The sequence below is a fragment of the Metopolophium dirhodum genome, chromosome 4 (assembly GCF_019925205.1).
Source record: "Metopolophium dirhodum isolate CAU chromosome 4, ASM1992520v1, whole genome shotgun sequence".
In the NCBI taxonomy this organism is placed as follows: Eukaryota; Metazoa; Arthropoda; class Insecta; order Hemiptera; family Aphididae; genus Metopolophium; species Metopolophium dirhodum.
In genome coordinates this window covers 1162461-1177465 of record NC_083563.1, presented here as the reverse complement: position 1 = coordinate 1177465, position 15005 = coordinate 1162461, and the positions used below count along the sequence as shown (strand labels likewise).

The 15005-nt window shown below is 28.6% G+C and overlaps 3 protein-coding genes across 4 annotated transcripts; 1 reads left to right on the top strand and 2 right to left on the bottom strand.

Annotated features, from left to right (window-relative positions):
- Nucleotides 1–1950: 1950 nt before the first annotated feature.
- LOC132942575 (ribosome biogenesis protein NOP53-like) lies at nucleotides 1951–5310 on the bottom strand. The gene is made up of 7 exons (XM_061011117.1): nucleotides 5068–5310; nucleotides 4807–4956; nucleotides 3477–3679; nucleotides 3042–3352; nucleotides 2746–2969; nucleotides 2384–2650; nucleotides 1951–2183 (listed from the first exon to the last, which is right to left on the bottom strand). Exons 1-7 carry the CDS (start codon nucleotides 5178–5180, stop codon nucleotides 2102–2104), a joined length of 1350 nt encoding a protein of 449 aa, XP_060867100.1. The 5' UTR covers nucleotides 5181–5310; the 3' UTR covers nucleotides 1951–2101.
- A 74-nt stretch (nucleotides 5311–5384) lies between these two features.
- LOC132942576 (large ribosomal subunit protein mL40) lies at nucleotides 5385–6946 on the top strand. Of its 2 annotated transcripts, none has more exons than XM_061011118.1 (3): nucleotides 5385–5515; nucleotides 5598–5854; nucleotides 6495–6946. In XM_061011118.1, the coding sequence occupies exons 2-3, from the start codon at nucleotides 5639–5641 to the stop codon at nucleotides 6870–6872; spliced, it is 594 nt and encodes a 197-aa protein (XP_060867101.1). In that variant the 5' UTR covers nucleotides 5385–5515; nucleotides 5598–5638; the 3' UTR covers nucleotides 6873–6946. The 2 variants fall into 2 exon arrangements, with proteins under 2 accessions (XP_060867101.1, XP_060867102.1); XM_061011119.1 differs by having other exon boundaries at nucleotides 5413–5529.
- A 162-nt stretch (nucleotides 6947–7108) lies between these two features.
- Nucleotides 7109–14502, bottom strand: LOC132942574 (uncharacterized). Its single transcript, XM_061011116.1, has 13 exons — nucleotides 14318–14502; nucleotides 13433–13479; nucleotides 11554–11712; nucleotides 11292–11483; nucleotides 11080–11199; nucleotides 10897–11002; nucleotides 10712–10823; nucleotides 10507–10642; nucleotides 8978–9103; nucleotides 8766–8892; nucleotides 8576–8696; nucleotides 8316–8512; nucleotides 7109–8239 (listed from the first exon to the last, which is right to left on the bottom strand). Exons 2-13 carry the CDS (start codon nucleotides 13443–13445, stop codon nucleotides 7960–7962), a joined length of 1689 nt encoding a protein of 562 aa, XP_060867099.1. The 5' UTR covers nucleotides 13446–13479; nucleotides 14318–14502; the 3' UTR covers nucleotides 7109–7959.
- Nucleotides 14503–15005: the final 503 nt, after the last annotated feature.

Below are 15005 nucleotides of genomic sequence, written 5' to 3'. Positions count from 1 at the left end.
GCACTATAACTTACCATAAATATGTCTATATTGTACATTTATTTTCAAATTTAGTTTTATCATTTTACGTTATCTGCGAAGATTACAAGATGTGTATCCGTAGATGTATCACCACAACGCTGCCAGACTAAAATGTATCGCAAAAATAACGATCAACAATGAACCAAAAAAAATATAGCTAGTTGATATGATGTTGTGGGTCACCAAAATTTTACATAATGGGTCATACTTAAAAGTTGGGGAACCTCTGTTATAGGTGACTTTTGTGAATTTCACAATGATTTATTACTCTGTCTTAGTTGTACTGTTTAAAATTATTGTGCCTTGTAGATCTGACCTTGAGTAATTTTTTGGGAAGCTCATAAATGGAATGAAATCAGTTTCCCCAATACATAAAAAAAACTATAAATATTAGGTAGTTTTGAGGCATTTTTTATTTGATAACAAAGGTAAGTTGTTCAATGCTACACAAAATACAACGTGCATGCAATGAACCGAGTTTTACAAGTTAAAAGTACAGCTCAATTATTTTAGTTAATCATTATATTTTAATTTAATACATTTTTAGACTTGTTTCAGTTTAATAAACATAAATATTTTTTTAACATCTTTATATTTCGTATATTTTTAGTCCAAAATTGAATGATAATAAGTTCATAAACGCATGCATATAATTCAAACAAACTTTGCAAAAAGTACAAGTATTACAATATGTACTATTTTTCCAATCTTTTGCATAATTTTGTATCATCAATAGTTAAAATTCATATATTTTAACTTAAAAGGTTAGGTAAAACGTGCACATGTATAATATATATTATACAGACATACAGTAGTAACTAGAGATGTGAGCTCAGTAAATTTACCCGGTTAAATTTAAGTACATTTTACCGAGTTTTTTTTACTATTGAAAAAAATTGAGTGACCCTTATTTTAAATGTTTTTACAAGCGGAATAAGTTTTATTTAGGTATAGTCATAGTAGCCAATACAACTATAAAATGCAGGCACTGTATTTTAGTTAAGGTATAATCTATATAAACATTCATTTAAAAGTAAACACCGAGTGTTCTGTCGTTACTCGTTCTATGTGACTGTGGCAGTGACTTACACGTTAATACTTACTGCCTAGTACACTAACACTGTATTAAACATGCATAAATAATCATGTTCAATACTATAATGGTTGTATATTTCCACGTTTTATTGTTTTATTTTTTAAATTCAATGCAACATACAATCACTCAGTTAAATTAATATGTTCCGAATATTAATTACATTTAAATTATTATTATGTTATTGGCGTATTGCTGTATTATTCAGAATCGGTAAACAGTTTTGTTATTTATTTAAGTTTTATTGTTTCATGAAAGATGTACTGTTTATTTTATTATTTGTTCTGTTGTTTATTATAAACTATTATTTTTTTGTTTTATTTTGATAAATGCAATTATATTAAAAACATCCAAGTATATATGTTGATATTGAAGTTATGTTTATTGTTTAATACAAGTTTCATGATTTATTTTATACATTGTTTTCTGTTCTGAATGAAATAAGTAATAGTTTTTTTCCAAAGAGCCATTTAAAATTTTTGGTATAGACTTATAGACAATAGTCATATAGGAACAGTGGAATAGGTTAGATAGGTTGGTATGTAAAAAGGAAAAGAAATATTTATCCTACATTTGAACGCTCCATAAAAATTTTAAAGAAGGTAAGAAATTTAGTACGTAAGATTTACTTGAAAATTGAATTAAAATTACACCTAAAAATTTTTGTCCCAAAATTTACCAATTTACCTAATTTTACAGGTAAATTCCACATCTCTAGTAGTAACCATTTAATCTGGACAAAATTCTTAGGACTGAATAAACATTGCTTAATCCAAAGAAAACACTTTTCCGCCTAATTTGAGTGGAATAAAAAAAGCAACTACTGTAAAAGTCGATAATATTTTAAAAACCTTTATTTGTAGTTATAATCTAAATATTATTTAAATATAAAACTTATGAAAGTAAGGTTTTAATGCTTTCAATATAATAATGAATTATGTAACCAAAAATATGTTATTATTTCTTCACCAATAATCAATCATCAAATTATACACTATACTTTGCTAACATGTCCGGTGTTACTTTAAAAGCAGGATCCATAAATGCTTGTACTTTTTTCTTATGAATCCTAAAAAAAAAAGAATCGTATCAAGTATGAACAAAAGGTAACTTTCTAATGCCACTAACATTTAATGAATCAAGTGAGCTAATGACCCCTAAATATGATTTAGTCAATGATTGGTCCATTAAATTTTAGTGAAGCATTAAATCAATTAATCAATAATTTATGCAACTCTACATAAATATTAAATTTGTTTGTTAACTTACTTAAGTTGTTTTTTCCCAACAGATAATATATTCCGCTTTTGTAAACTTTCAAAACAATCTTTGAATATATTTCCTTGTGGTTCAGTTTCTCTTAGCGTACCTTTTAAATCTTTTGGCAATGCAAAAGCATCTAATGACTCAGTAAACTTGTTGGTTCCTAGACGCCTGGTGCTAATGTTATTTATTTGTCTCTTTTGTAATCTCTTAAGTTTTTTTTTATTAGTTGTATTTTCCAATTCATCCAATTCTTCTCTAATATAACGTAATCTAAAAATAAAAATAGTTAATGTAATAAATAAGTATTATTCAACAGTTTAATTATTTTCCATGAATAAATGTATAGATGTATTTGAAGAATCTACCTATAAAGATCTGAAATTTTCTTCTTTTCAATTTTAGCATTCATACGTTGTCTTTCTTCATTACGCAATCGTCTCTGGGTCTTACGTTTTTTAATGGTCTTTTGATTATCTCTTGTAGTGGGTGGGTTAATGGCTTTAAACTCAGAAGTGTCTTCGTTTACTTCTTTAACTGTATCATCTGTAAAGCCAGGCAGACCTTCAGTTAATTCTTCAATTATCATTTGCTAAAAATTCAACAATTTAGTACAATCATACTATTTAAATATTATAGCATTCATATTATATAATAAATTTACTTCATTTTTTTCTTTAGAAACTTGTTGGAATAAGTTTCGAGTAACTCTATTCATATGAGCTTCATGCTTTATCAACTCTGTTTCTTTGTCAGCAATATTAGTCAATAATGAAACATGATCTTCGATTGTGGGATTGTATGAAAGACCCGGGTGTGGACATTTCATATCTTCAGCTTTGCATGTGGTTTGACTTGGATGCGACATTTTTTTATTACTTAATTTCGGAAGGATTTTAGCATTATGATTTAATACTTCACTTGGCAACCATTTAATAACATTTTTTATGAGTTTATCTTTTCTTTGTCCTGGTTCTATTTAAAAACAAAAGTACAAAATAATCATTGATCAGAAATAACCAATATATATACCTATACATTTTAAGTATGTATTTTATACAGTTTAAAGATTGAAGTTTATATTATATAATAAGCATACCTCTATAACTTGTCCATAAATCCTTGTCAAAAAGATCTTTAGTTGAATTTTCTTTTAGTTCTAATGTTTTAACTTTAGCCTTTAGAATTTTATTTAATTCCTTCGCCTCTTTTTTCTTAACTATACCTCCTTTCTTGAGAGGTTTAATGTTTTTGTCAAAATCATCATCTTTTTTATTATTCTTTTTGTATTTTTTTACACTTCTAAAAATTAAACATATAAAAAAAATTTCCTTAAATATTTTCATTCTAACATTTGAGTAACTAATAAAATTATTTTCTTCCAATTAAAAATAAGATAAAGCAAACTATATGTATACCTAAGACAATGTTTAATTCAGGGCTTGAAACCAGTAACAGTTTCCCGGTTTGTTAGTTTTGATTTTGAGAAGCCATTAACAATTACCGGTAACTGTAAAATTGAATTAAGGGGTAACGTGTAGTGGTAACCTTTTTTTTAATACCAGTCCATTCAACAAAATCGGGAATATCAAAAAAATTAATGTTATTTTATAGTTTTTAATTTTTTTTTGCTTTTTGTGAAATAGTTTTCTATTTTTTTGATTAATATTTTTATTTACAAGATAATAAGTATGATTAAAGATAGTATACTAGTTGCTTGGCTTGGATCTATTTAATATTTTTTAATTAAAGGTTTTACAAATACAAAACAAGATATTTATATTCATTTTGCAATTTTAGTATTTACTATTTTACCAAACCATATTTTGACAACATAACTAATTAATAATTAGTATATATTTGTAATTGATGTTGGTTAACATTTTTTCATGGACTATTTTCAATCAATGGTTATGGCCCAACCATAACTTATGGGTAATTTAATTTTAATTTATATTTATCCATACCCTCAAATAATATTTTTAATAGGTTTTTATTATTTAATTTGGCGTGCCCTGGACAATTTTATAAAGTGGATATTTGTCTTGTGTAAATTAAAGTTAAAACTAAAATGTTCCAAAAAAACATTAGTGGAAAAAAATGTTTCCGAAGTGGTTACTGGTAATCTTGAAGAATTAAAACCGCTTCCAAACCGATAACTCGATTTTTCATAAGCGGTTTTATGCCCTGGTTTAATTAAAATTGATTTTAGCAAACGTACATTTCTAATTTACAATTTCTTCATTAAGTGTAGAACTGTAGTGTATTTAAAAACAATTAAATCACATATTTAATAAAACAAATTAAGCTACACACCTAGATATTTAAATGAATTTCAATACGAGGACATTTTTTAAAAATTTCAAAGTGAACAGTTTGAAACGTAATAATCTACCTAGAAGCTATATTTGTAGTCATTTCAAGTTTACCTTTTAGCAAGTGGTGGAATAGCAGATGTTGATTGTAAGCTCGATAGGCATTTCAAAGGTGCATTTAAGGATTTTTTCTTAGACTTTTGTTTCTTTCCACTTGTATCAATATGAAACAGTTCTTCATCTTTTTTTTCACTGAATGGATCTCTTTATGAGAAAAATAAAATAAACAATGATGATTTATGAAGAATTTTAATTATATAATTTCAATAATATAATATATTGGTCTAAGGTCCTCCGCCTTTGGGTCTTACATACCCTATTCGTTCCTGGAGTCTTTTCCCCTCTAGATACGTGTCAACATCAGTTACGTCAATTTTCCTTCGCCAATCTCGTTTCAACCTCCTTCCTCCTCTTTTCTTTGTTTTCATTGTTCGCAGTGGCTATTTTCAAGTCCTAGGAAATCCTTTCGGTTTAGTAGGTTTCTAGAAGGCGAAGCGAAACAACAAGAAAAATGAAAATCCAAACAATCCAATGTGCATTCACTAATAACTAACCTTACTATATTGTTATCATTTTCGGACAAGTGCTTATCACTCCGTTTGTGGCCGTGATAAGCTGCTGCTGTCTCCAATCCGTAATCGTGGAATATTACATTTTGTCTGATAATTGATAATATCAAATAATATATTGTTCTATGATAATATCGTAGTTTGGTCCACGGATTTTTACGGTATCGTGCATCACGAATTAAGTTATTACAAAGGTAATATTTTGTAGGTAATATTTTCATTCGTGCACATAATAAAAGTATTTAAGTAATTTTTAATTAGTATAATTCTACTTAGTTGGCTTTGTCTCTCAAGCCAAAAGTAAAATAGCCACTGCGATGTTTAAATTGTTTTCATCAGTCACCGTGCAACCGAGTGTATTGGTCGCATCAAGGAGTATATCAACATGTGGAGGACCATTACTCTTCCGTTCATCTGTACCCATGTTTGCTGAGCCATTGAAAAAAAAGAAACGTTTGGATCCACAGATATTAAAAGCCAGAGAAGATAGAAAACGTAAAAAGATAGAAAAATCCATTAGAAAATTGGAGAAGGTAAAGTAAATGTTTTGTCTAGATGCCTACACTAGTACCTATAAACTATGCTAAAACATTCCAAAGTATAGTTTAAATGAAAATTTTTGTTGGTCTGAATCTACATCTCTTTTGAAACACATTGCGTATTTTCGATGTTGAACAATGGCAGTTGCGTACAAAATATGTGTTGCCATTTATGTTATACAATTTACATCTCTCTGTAAATTGAGTCTTTAATGTCTTTAATGCCTATAAGGTTTATTTAAGAATATTTTAGTCTGATATATTATGTATGCATATTGGATTTCCTGTTTTCCCCGTGTTAAAATATTTAATGTAGGTACATACTTTTTATATAAAATATATATAATACTTATTTTGTTTGTCATTGGTTTATTTATCTTAAAACCTACTGAATCTTATTTTGTACATAATTATTATAATTTTTGAACTTCATTAGTCGAGCAAAGTACAAAATGGTACCTATAACCAAAAACCCAATATTGTGCTTTTTGTTTGTGTTCTTTAGCTATACATCAAAATAATATGTATAATTGTATAAGTTAACTGGCTGAAACTAAATTAGACATATACAAATTTTACATATTGTTCTAAGACTTATAAATATTAACATTAAATTTAATTCTATTGTTTTAAGGTATCCAAAACATTAAAGCCTATTGATGAGGTACAACTAATGGCTTCATTATCCAATGAACTTGACAGTCGTCAAAGACCAATTGTAGTGCATAGTAATGATAAGCTCGAGGAACGGATAATTGCTGCAAAGGCATGGTCAATGCATAAGCATAATGAACACTTTTTCAATCTTCAAGTTATCAACGACCTAGAGTATTCACAGCAACGTGCATTGAATGAGTTACGTGAAGTTTCTGAAGATTTGTATCTAGCTGCCGTTGACATTGATGAATCCTTATTGACATGTCAACTAACTGGACCAGTAGAAACTCCTCCAATTGAAAACTACCAAAGTCCTGATGGAGAATATATTGATATTTCAAAAAAATGGGACTAAAATAAATGTAGCTTGTCTTTAAAATTATGCATGAAAGATTTAAATACATGAATAAATTATTAGATTTTGTAACAGTTGGGATACATCTATTTGTTTTATAAATTTTGAAAAAATTCATCATTTCAATGTTGTAAATCAATTATATTCACCAACACTTGGTCATATTTATCATACAATTTTTAGAATATTGTTTTTTGTTAGCTACAGTATAGACATAAATTATATATCTTTCAAAATAAACTATTTTTTTTTATTGAAATATACTCGTAACATATAAATATTCATGATCAACATTTTTTACAAGTATTACAATTTAAACATTTACAAAAATTCTTAAATATGCATTACAGCATTGATTTGATTATAAATACTATAGATTGCACACCGAGTGGTTTTTCATCTTGTAGATACCGGCAGTAAATATTTTGTGCCACCGAAAAACCAGCTATTGAGCTATCTATACTCTATAGTATTTTTAATAAATAAATACAATTATAAATAACGGTAAAAAACATTCAGTGTCTAAATGTTGATTTTTTTAAATTTTATTTTGCATTGCTAAATCCAAATTTAAATCATACAATTTTTTATTGTTTTACAATTTATTCTAATATTTATTATATAATATATATAATATATTTTTATATATTCTATATTCAAATAAAATATGAAAATATAAAGTTAGATTTGATGTTCAGTGTTATAAATAGTTAAATACTTTCAAATATACATATAGGAACAAAGTGTTAAATACTAAACATTTAATAAAAGAAAATCTTAAATTAAACTAATGTTTATGATAAATATTTCAAAATCATGATGCACGGCTATGTGAATAAAATTATAAGTTATACAATTTTAACTATATAAAAATAAAATAATAATAAATAATATTTTATACTAATATGAATAACCGACTTTCTTAATGTATTCAGATTTGTAAAAATAGTTTGAATTATCTAAATCACAAATTATATTTTACTTGGAACAACAAACCAATATAATAAAACAAATATTTTTAAAATAGAATGTCTTCAAAAATAAGCTTATTTATGATTATTTGAGAATATAACCAATTTTATTTAGCTTATACATTGGTTATTGATAATATTGCTTTAATAACAGATGCTGCAGCCAAAGAGGCATAAGGTTGCCACTTGTTTTTTACTGATCCATCTTTATAATCAGAAATTCCTCTGACAATAGCATAAGAATGACAATAGTTTCCCATTAGTGATCCCATAACGGAGTCAAATTCTGAATCCATAGCCAGTAACTTGTACTCGGCAGCAAATTTTTGTCTTATAAACGCATTGGATATAGCACTTAGACCACCACCAATGGGACCTACGTGTATTCTTGTGCCTCTAAAATTATAAATATCAGATAATAATTTTATTATTAGAAAATATTTGAAATTAATAATATTATTATGGAACTTACAAATTATTGTCCTTATCATTGCAAACGGGATGAGTAATTTCAATTAGTTCTGTTCCTCCGATGTACATTTGAAGTTTATCTGAATCTGCCGGCGGGCGATTAAAATCGGATTCACTATCGGTTTTTTGTTTTTCAATCTTATTCAAACCTTCGCTTAAGTATATATCCCATAATGGTTTTTTGTCGATCGATTTTACCTGTTGAATATTTGTTCGTACATGTCAAACTGTACTCTATTCAAATAATCAAATCTTTCTTACTTCCGTTTGTAATTTCATCGCAGCTATTTGTAAATCGAATATTTTTGGACTATATTGATGACAATGGAATTTCATGTCTCCGTTTTCATTTGAGACATTTTTGCAGTATGTATAAACGGCTCTAATGAAATATAAATGAAATTGTCAGGTCGTTTCTTGTGTGCATTGCACAATATTATAATATTATTACTTTTGGTTGTTTCCACAATGAGAAACGACTACGTCTCCTAGTTTTACATGCTTGTCGTAATTTGTATAATGTGGTACACCACCACCAGCACCGCATACAAAGACATGTTCGACTTTTTGAAATGTTCCTATAAAATATTTAGGTACGTTCAGTGAGATCAATGATTTTAGGGGCGGATGTGGAAATAATAAAACGATTAGGTAGGTAGGTACCTAATAAGCGAGTAATTGCATTTCCAGCTGCCGTTGTGGCTTCTCTGCTTAAACCCAATGCGGGGAGTTTGGTACAAACTACACTGTGGTTTCCCATTTTTCCTATTGTGTAAACATTCGATTCTCCTGAAAAACAAAAACGTTATTATAAAACCAGCGCCGGTTTGGCTGCAAGGTAACTCTGCCGACCGAATTTTAGGATTTTTACCGGCCCTAAAAAAGTTAACAGCCCATTTTTCATTAAGACATAATATTTATTATTTATTATTATTCATATTTCACTGTTCGGGGTGTTTTCGGTCATATTGTATATTTGTATTACTAAGTCGGCTCAAAGTTCAACTCGGTACCTAACTCGCTGGGCCTGTATAATGTATACAGTATACCTACTAGCTGTATACAACGACTATAACCAGACTTCGCCAGATTACTTCACGAATACGATAGATTTCTTCAAAATTAACGAATATAAAATTTGGCGCTACACTGGTGTATACGCGTATTTGAGTATTAGTGTAGATACATAAAGTTCACATGCAAATCGGTGTACTTCGATTTTTGTTTGGATGTTATACCTATAGCACTTGGTGCATTTTCAAACGTGGTTAAAGCTAGTCCAGTGGTCTTTAAACTAGTAAACTATTTCCTGATATTTCTAAGAACAATCTATGAGATTTTCGTCAAAATCAGTCTAGAAGTTCGTGGGTCAACAATCGTACGGATCATTTCTTTTATTTGTAATTAATGGCAACTCAGAACTCTCTATAGTCTATATATATATATAGATAATATAAACGAAATATTTTCGATTTTTGTGAGCCAAAACGAAATATTCACGTCACATATAGCAACCTACCTACAGGGGTTGAAAGACGAAGCTATAAACATTCCCAAAATCTCGAAGAATATGTATGCACAATCTAGTAGGTACCAATCATTATAATATGTTCACAGAACTTTGAAAAAATGATAATTTATCATTCAGATTTAAATTTAATTTATTTCATGTAATATTGTATCTGTATTGAGGTAGGTACGAAATATCTATACTTAGCACGTGCTCAATTTCAATAGATAATAATACATTTTAATCTAGCCTTATAGAGAGAATAATACTGTTTAAGCACATATATTCGACAAAAAAACTTTTTAGGCAGTAAGAACCTACAGTTTTAGTTTTTAATTTTAGTTATTAATACCTACATATTATACATTTTTTTTTAAATAAGTACCTGTTAATTATAAGTAGATACCTATTCATTATTTTTACTTTTCTGAAAACTTGTGGGCGAGACTTGTGAGTATTGTGGTATACCTAGGTACTGATATGTAGACAGTTTAACCTTGTATTTATAAAACACTGGAAATTAGCACGCATTCATACTGATAATTTATTTATTATTAAACCTTGATTTTACCTTCAGTAGTACCTACCTAAACTTTCATTAGTCGTGGTTCAGTAATTTCTATAGTGACATGGTAATAGATAAATAATTTAAAATAGAAAATTTTAAGTTTTGTGTTTTTACCAACAGTGGTGTATCGTACAAATGTTTCTTTGTTTTCGATTAAAATATCAACGGCTACTTTTTCGCAATACTCCGCTGTGATAATGGCAACAGTTGGTTGCCGATTATATTGAATGACAGGCATTTGTTCTACAATCTTAAACAATGAGTAATAGTTTTATAGATCATTGGAAAAAAATAGGAATAATGAAGTTTTTTTTTTTACCTTGTCGTGGAGGACGACTCTGGTGTAGCCTCCGTCGACAGGCTTAACGATTCCAGACTGTTGTAGTTTTTCTAAATTGTCCTTTATGTCTGAGTTCTTCCATCCGTGTTTTCTTGACAAAAATAAGAATTACAGAATCTATAGTTGAACGATAAAAATCTAATAAGTAAAAAATTAAGTTTTACTTGTTAATATCGTCAATAGTTAGTGGGTTAGGATATGAAGATTCGATCAATTCACGTAATTTAGTCTGTGATATATCCACATTTAATTTCGAGCCTTCGACAGAAACTATAAAAACATATTTTATAGGTTGACTTGTTAGGAACATAAATCAACGAACGGTTATTATGTATTGAACATTGTACCTTGATTTACAGGTCTTACTGCCGTTCGTTCCAGCTCCTTTAATTCGATTTCGAGTTTCGATACACATTTGTAGCCTTTGTGCATTAAAGTCAGTAATCTTTTTACGAAACCAACATAATCTAAAAATAAAAATTAAATTTGTAAGTGGCCTAAGTGCGATCATTTATAGCGTCTCGAGGATTATTTATAATAATAAAAATATGCTAAATACCAAGAGGAAATTGATCTGGTAACACTAAGTCTTGAAAGAATTGAGACGCCACTGCCGAGGCATCCACCGTTCTATCTCCATTACACCAAAATCGTATGGTACGTCTTTCTTTGGTGTGTAATCCCGTTTGACCATTAACCAGAAACACGCAGAACTGCACCGACGTGTCCTCAGGTGTTTCGTCTTGAACATCTATTGTGACAAACTATGGTTTTATATATATTTTTTTTAATTCTCGGCACATCTATATATATTATTTTACCGTATTTCCCAATTTTGCTGATCACGATGCCACTGTGTTCTCCGCCAGCCAGATATTCGTTTTTTTCATTGTGCTCATTGTTGTTGTCGGCTTGGCGTTCGACTACAAGTACAGTTGACGTGGGAGTCTTAGACTTTGTTATTAAAACCACTCGATCTACTTTAAAAAAGAAAAGAAAAAAAAAGTAACTCACATTTACAAAATAATAATAGTTGTTCGGTATATTATGAAATGTTTTGAGTGGTGTTCATGTAAGAGTATTTACCTACTTATATAAATTGTTTTGGTTTAGTAGATGATTTTATAAAAAAGTAATTTTTGTAGGTTTCGGGAAAATTAAAAAAAAAATTTGCGATAATAATTGTGAAACAGTTTTGAATTTAGTTAAATTTGCTATATGATTATTTTTTATAATATTAAAAATAATAGCCAAACAAACTTAAAATTGGGGGACGAAGTGGCCGACCCGGGTTCGATCCTCGGTCATGGGCGGCATTTTTCTTCGGACAAGTCACGGTGTCTGGAGAACAAGTGCCACCATCCCCCACCCGGGCCCAAATCAAAAATTCTGCCAAAACTAACACACACGTGTTCCCCCCACCCCTACCGACATAAAAACCTACAAAAACAAAAATAGCTAATAGCCTTAGTTGCCGGGCTTAAGATTAATTAAAAAAAAAACTTAAAATTTGAAATATTTTATTATATTTTATGTAGGTAGATATAGTAGGTACCTTAATAATATCTAATAATAATATTATATTTTTAGATAGACGTTGTTATAATTTTTTTTTATAAAAGTAAAACAATGCGATCGTAAAACATACAATTCCTATAGCTGCGATAATCGTCGTTACTTACGTAATAAACTAATAATAATGACCTATATAATATTTTAAATTAAAAAAAGTGTCACCAATCGACAATCACCATGGCTGATATTATATATATATCAAGTCTTATCAGTAGGTATATCACATTATAACTTCACATATGTTTATTGTAAATATTATATGTATAGGTTATATAACATTTAAAGTAAAGTTAAAAAATAAAACAAAAATATTTTAAATGATTTATATTTTCACCAAAAGTCAATTTTATAGGTATCTAATATCTCGTCAATGTTGGAATGTGACAACCAAAAATTGTATTTAAAAAACAATTGTATAGGTATTTATATTTGTAGGTATATGCATACAGATATGTAATTAGATAAAAAATATAAGTAAAAATATATCGAATAAACAATTAATCAACTAACCAATGAATATTTAATGTGCAGATTATAGAAATGTAGGTAGGTAGGTATTCATTTACACTCTAAAATGCACTTCTGCGTCTTTTATTACTGCATGCTTTCTCATTGTTGTAATTATTACATTAATAGTTTAATTATAATCATTAATTTACAACTATTTTCAATTTAAATTCAGTTTTTAAATACCTAACATAATAATATCAAAGTGGAAAGAAAAATTTTAATTTGAAAATTTGAAATTTGAAAGAAATCTTATTTTGGTATGTATACATATAAAAATATAATATACTAAATGATAAGAAATAGAATTCTAAAACTGTACCGTACCTATATGGTTGAAATACCGTCAAATGTATACGATTTTATCATAGATACATATTAGATAGGTACATACCTAACTATGCAATATGTATTAGGCAAGCCAAAAACATGTTATGAAAAGTAGTGACCGTTTTAGAGATTTTATTTTATGTCTAAGTTTCTAAGTTGATTCTCTTTTTCTATATAAATACATTAAATATGTAATATATTTGATGTGATCTTGAGTATAAGTATTACAATAATGGCATAGGTACGATGTACCAATAAATTATTATGGCAGAACTAATAGTAACTTACCTTGATTAGTCATTATGTTTAATATGTATTTGAAAGTGATGTCACCTCTGAAAAAAAAAGTTTAAAATATAGGTACATTAGACTAATTTATGAATCACGTGCTTACTAAAGTCTAAAATAGTTAAACAGTTACTTTTGTATTACGCCAAATGTGAATAAAAATAAAATAGTAAGTAAGTATAAATAAACCTAAACTTTTTTTTTTACTATTATTACTAATGATAGTTAAAAGTGAATTCGGTCTAAAATACCAACGATAAGTCACTGGTTTTATTTCCATGGTTTTTTTAACAATATGATTGATGTGACTCACCTTTTTAAGAGAGGCATATAAATGTTATAGCTTAAATCAAAAATCATTTTTTTTTTGATCATTAGTAGTTCTGTTTATTTATTTTTAAGCACAAACGACGTTGAAGTGAACAATATGAAAACGAATACTATATTATCATCTATGCTATAATATATTCTTGTTAAAAGGGGTCGTTTTAAGGGAATGGCTTTAATTTGATCAAAAATATTTTGGTACCTGGTACCATATGGGTACGAGTTAAAATTCATACTATACACTTATATTCGAGTTTATATATAAAATAGGCTAAATAAATATATGAGTGATATTGATATTTCTATATACATACATATAATGCACGTATAGCGGTATGTAAATGACACTAAATGTATATATTATATCCTACATTCCTACCCCTCGCGCCTATATAAGTCTGCGTATAACTTACAAATAACTACCTACCAAAATGTACTGTACACAAAGATATTATTATTTTTTTTTTTTTCATTGAACTTTTTTAAGCTCGGCGCAACTAATGGCCATTATCTGAAAGATATTATTACACGTCATATATGATATAATATGGTACTCACATTTATAAAATAAAGCCGGTAGCCCATAGGCATTAATCCGACGGTAAAACAACGACCAACAATTATAGCAGCGTGTATTGTTTGTCCTTCGTGTACAGCCGACTGCCGAGTTAAACGATCAACCGTATTGTGACACACATTTATCAACGCAGCAGTACAAGATCCACTGCTTCCGTCACTGTTGCGAATCAATTGCATAGCCACTGTGTGTCGGTTGTACTGTTGTTACATACATTTATACGCATTACACTGGTGGGAGTGTTATAGGCAATAATGTGCTTCGTCAATGACTAGAATACAGAGGATATGACATGGTATCGCAAGAAAAGGAGGGAATGAAAAACGTTGTATAATAAATGAAAATAACAAGAATAATAATATATATGTTTATATAGACGTACAGTTATCAGTGTACGCAGGCATATTAGCCATCGCCGATGGAAGGGGTTATCTAGAGCATGGTATGCATCAGCGTTGTAATGTACATAGCGTAATTCGAACGTGATTATAAAATATAGGATTCTCCGCGCGTATATATTATGTACACTGAAATCTATAATTTAAATAGTGTACTATTCAATATAGTTCGATTTGTTTAGATCATTATTGTTCGTTGATTACTAAAAAAAAAAAAAAATCTTTTTCATTACTGTAAAGAGAAAAATATCGTGGATACGCATATTATCGG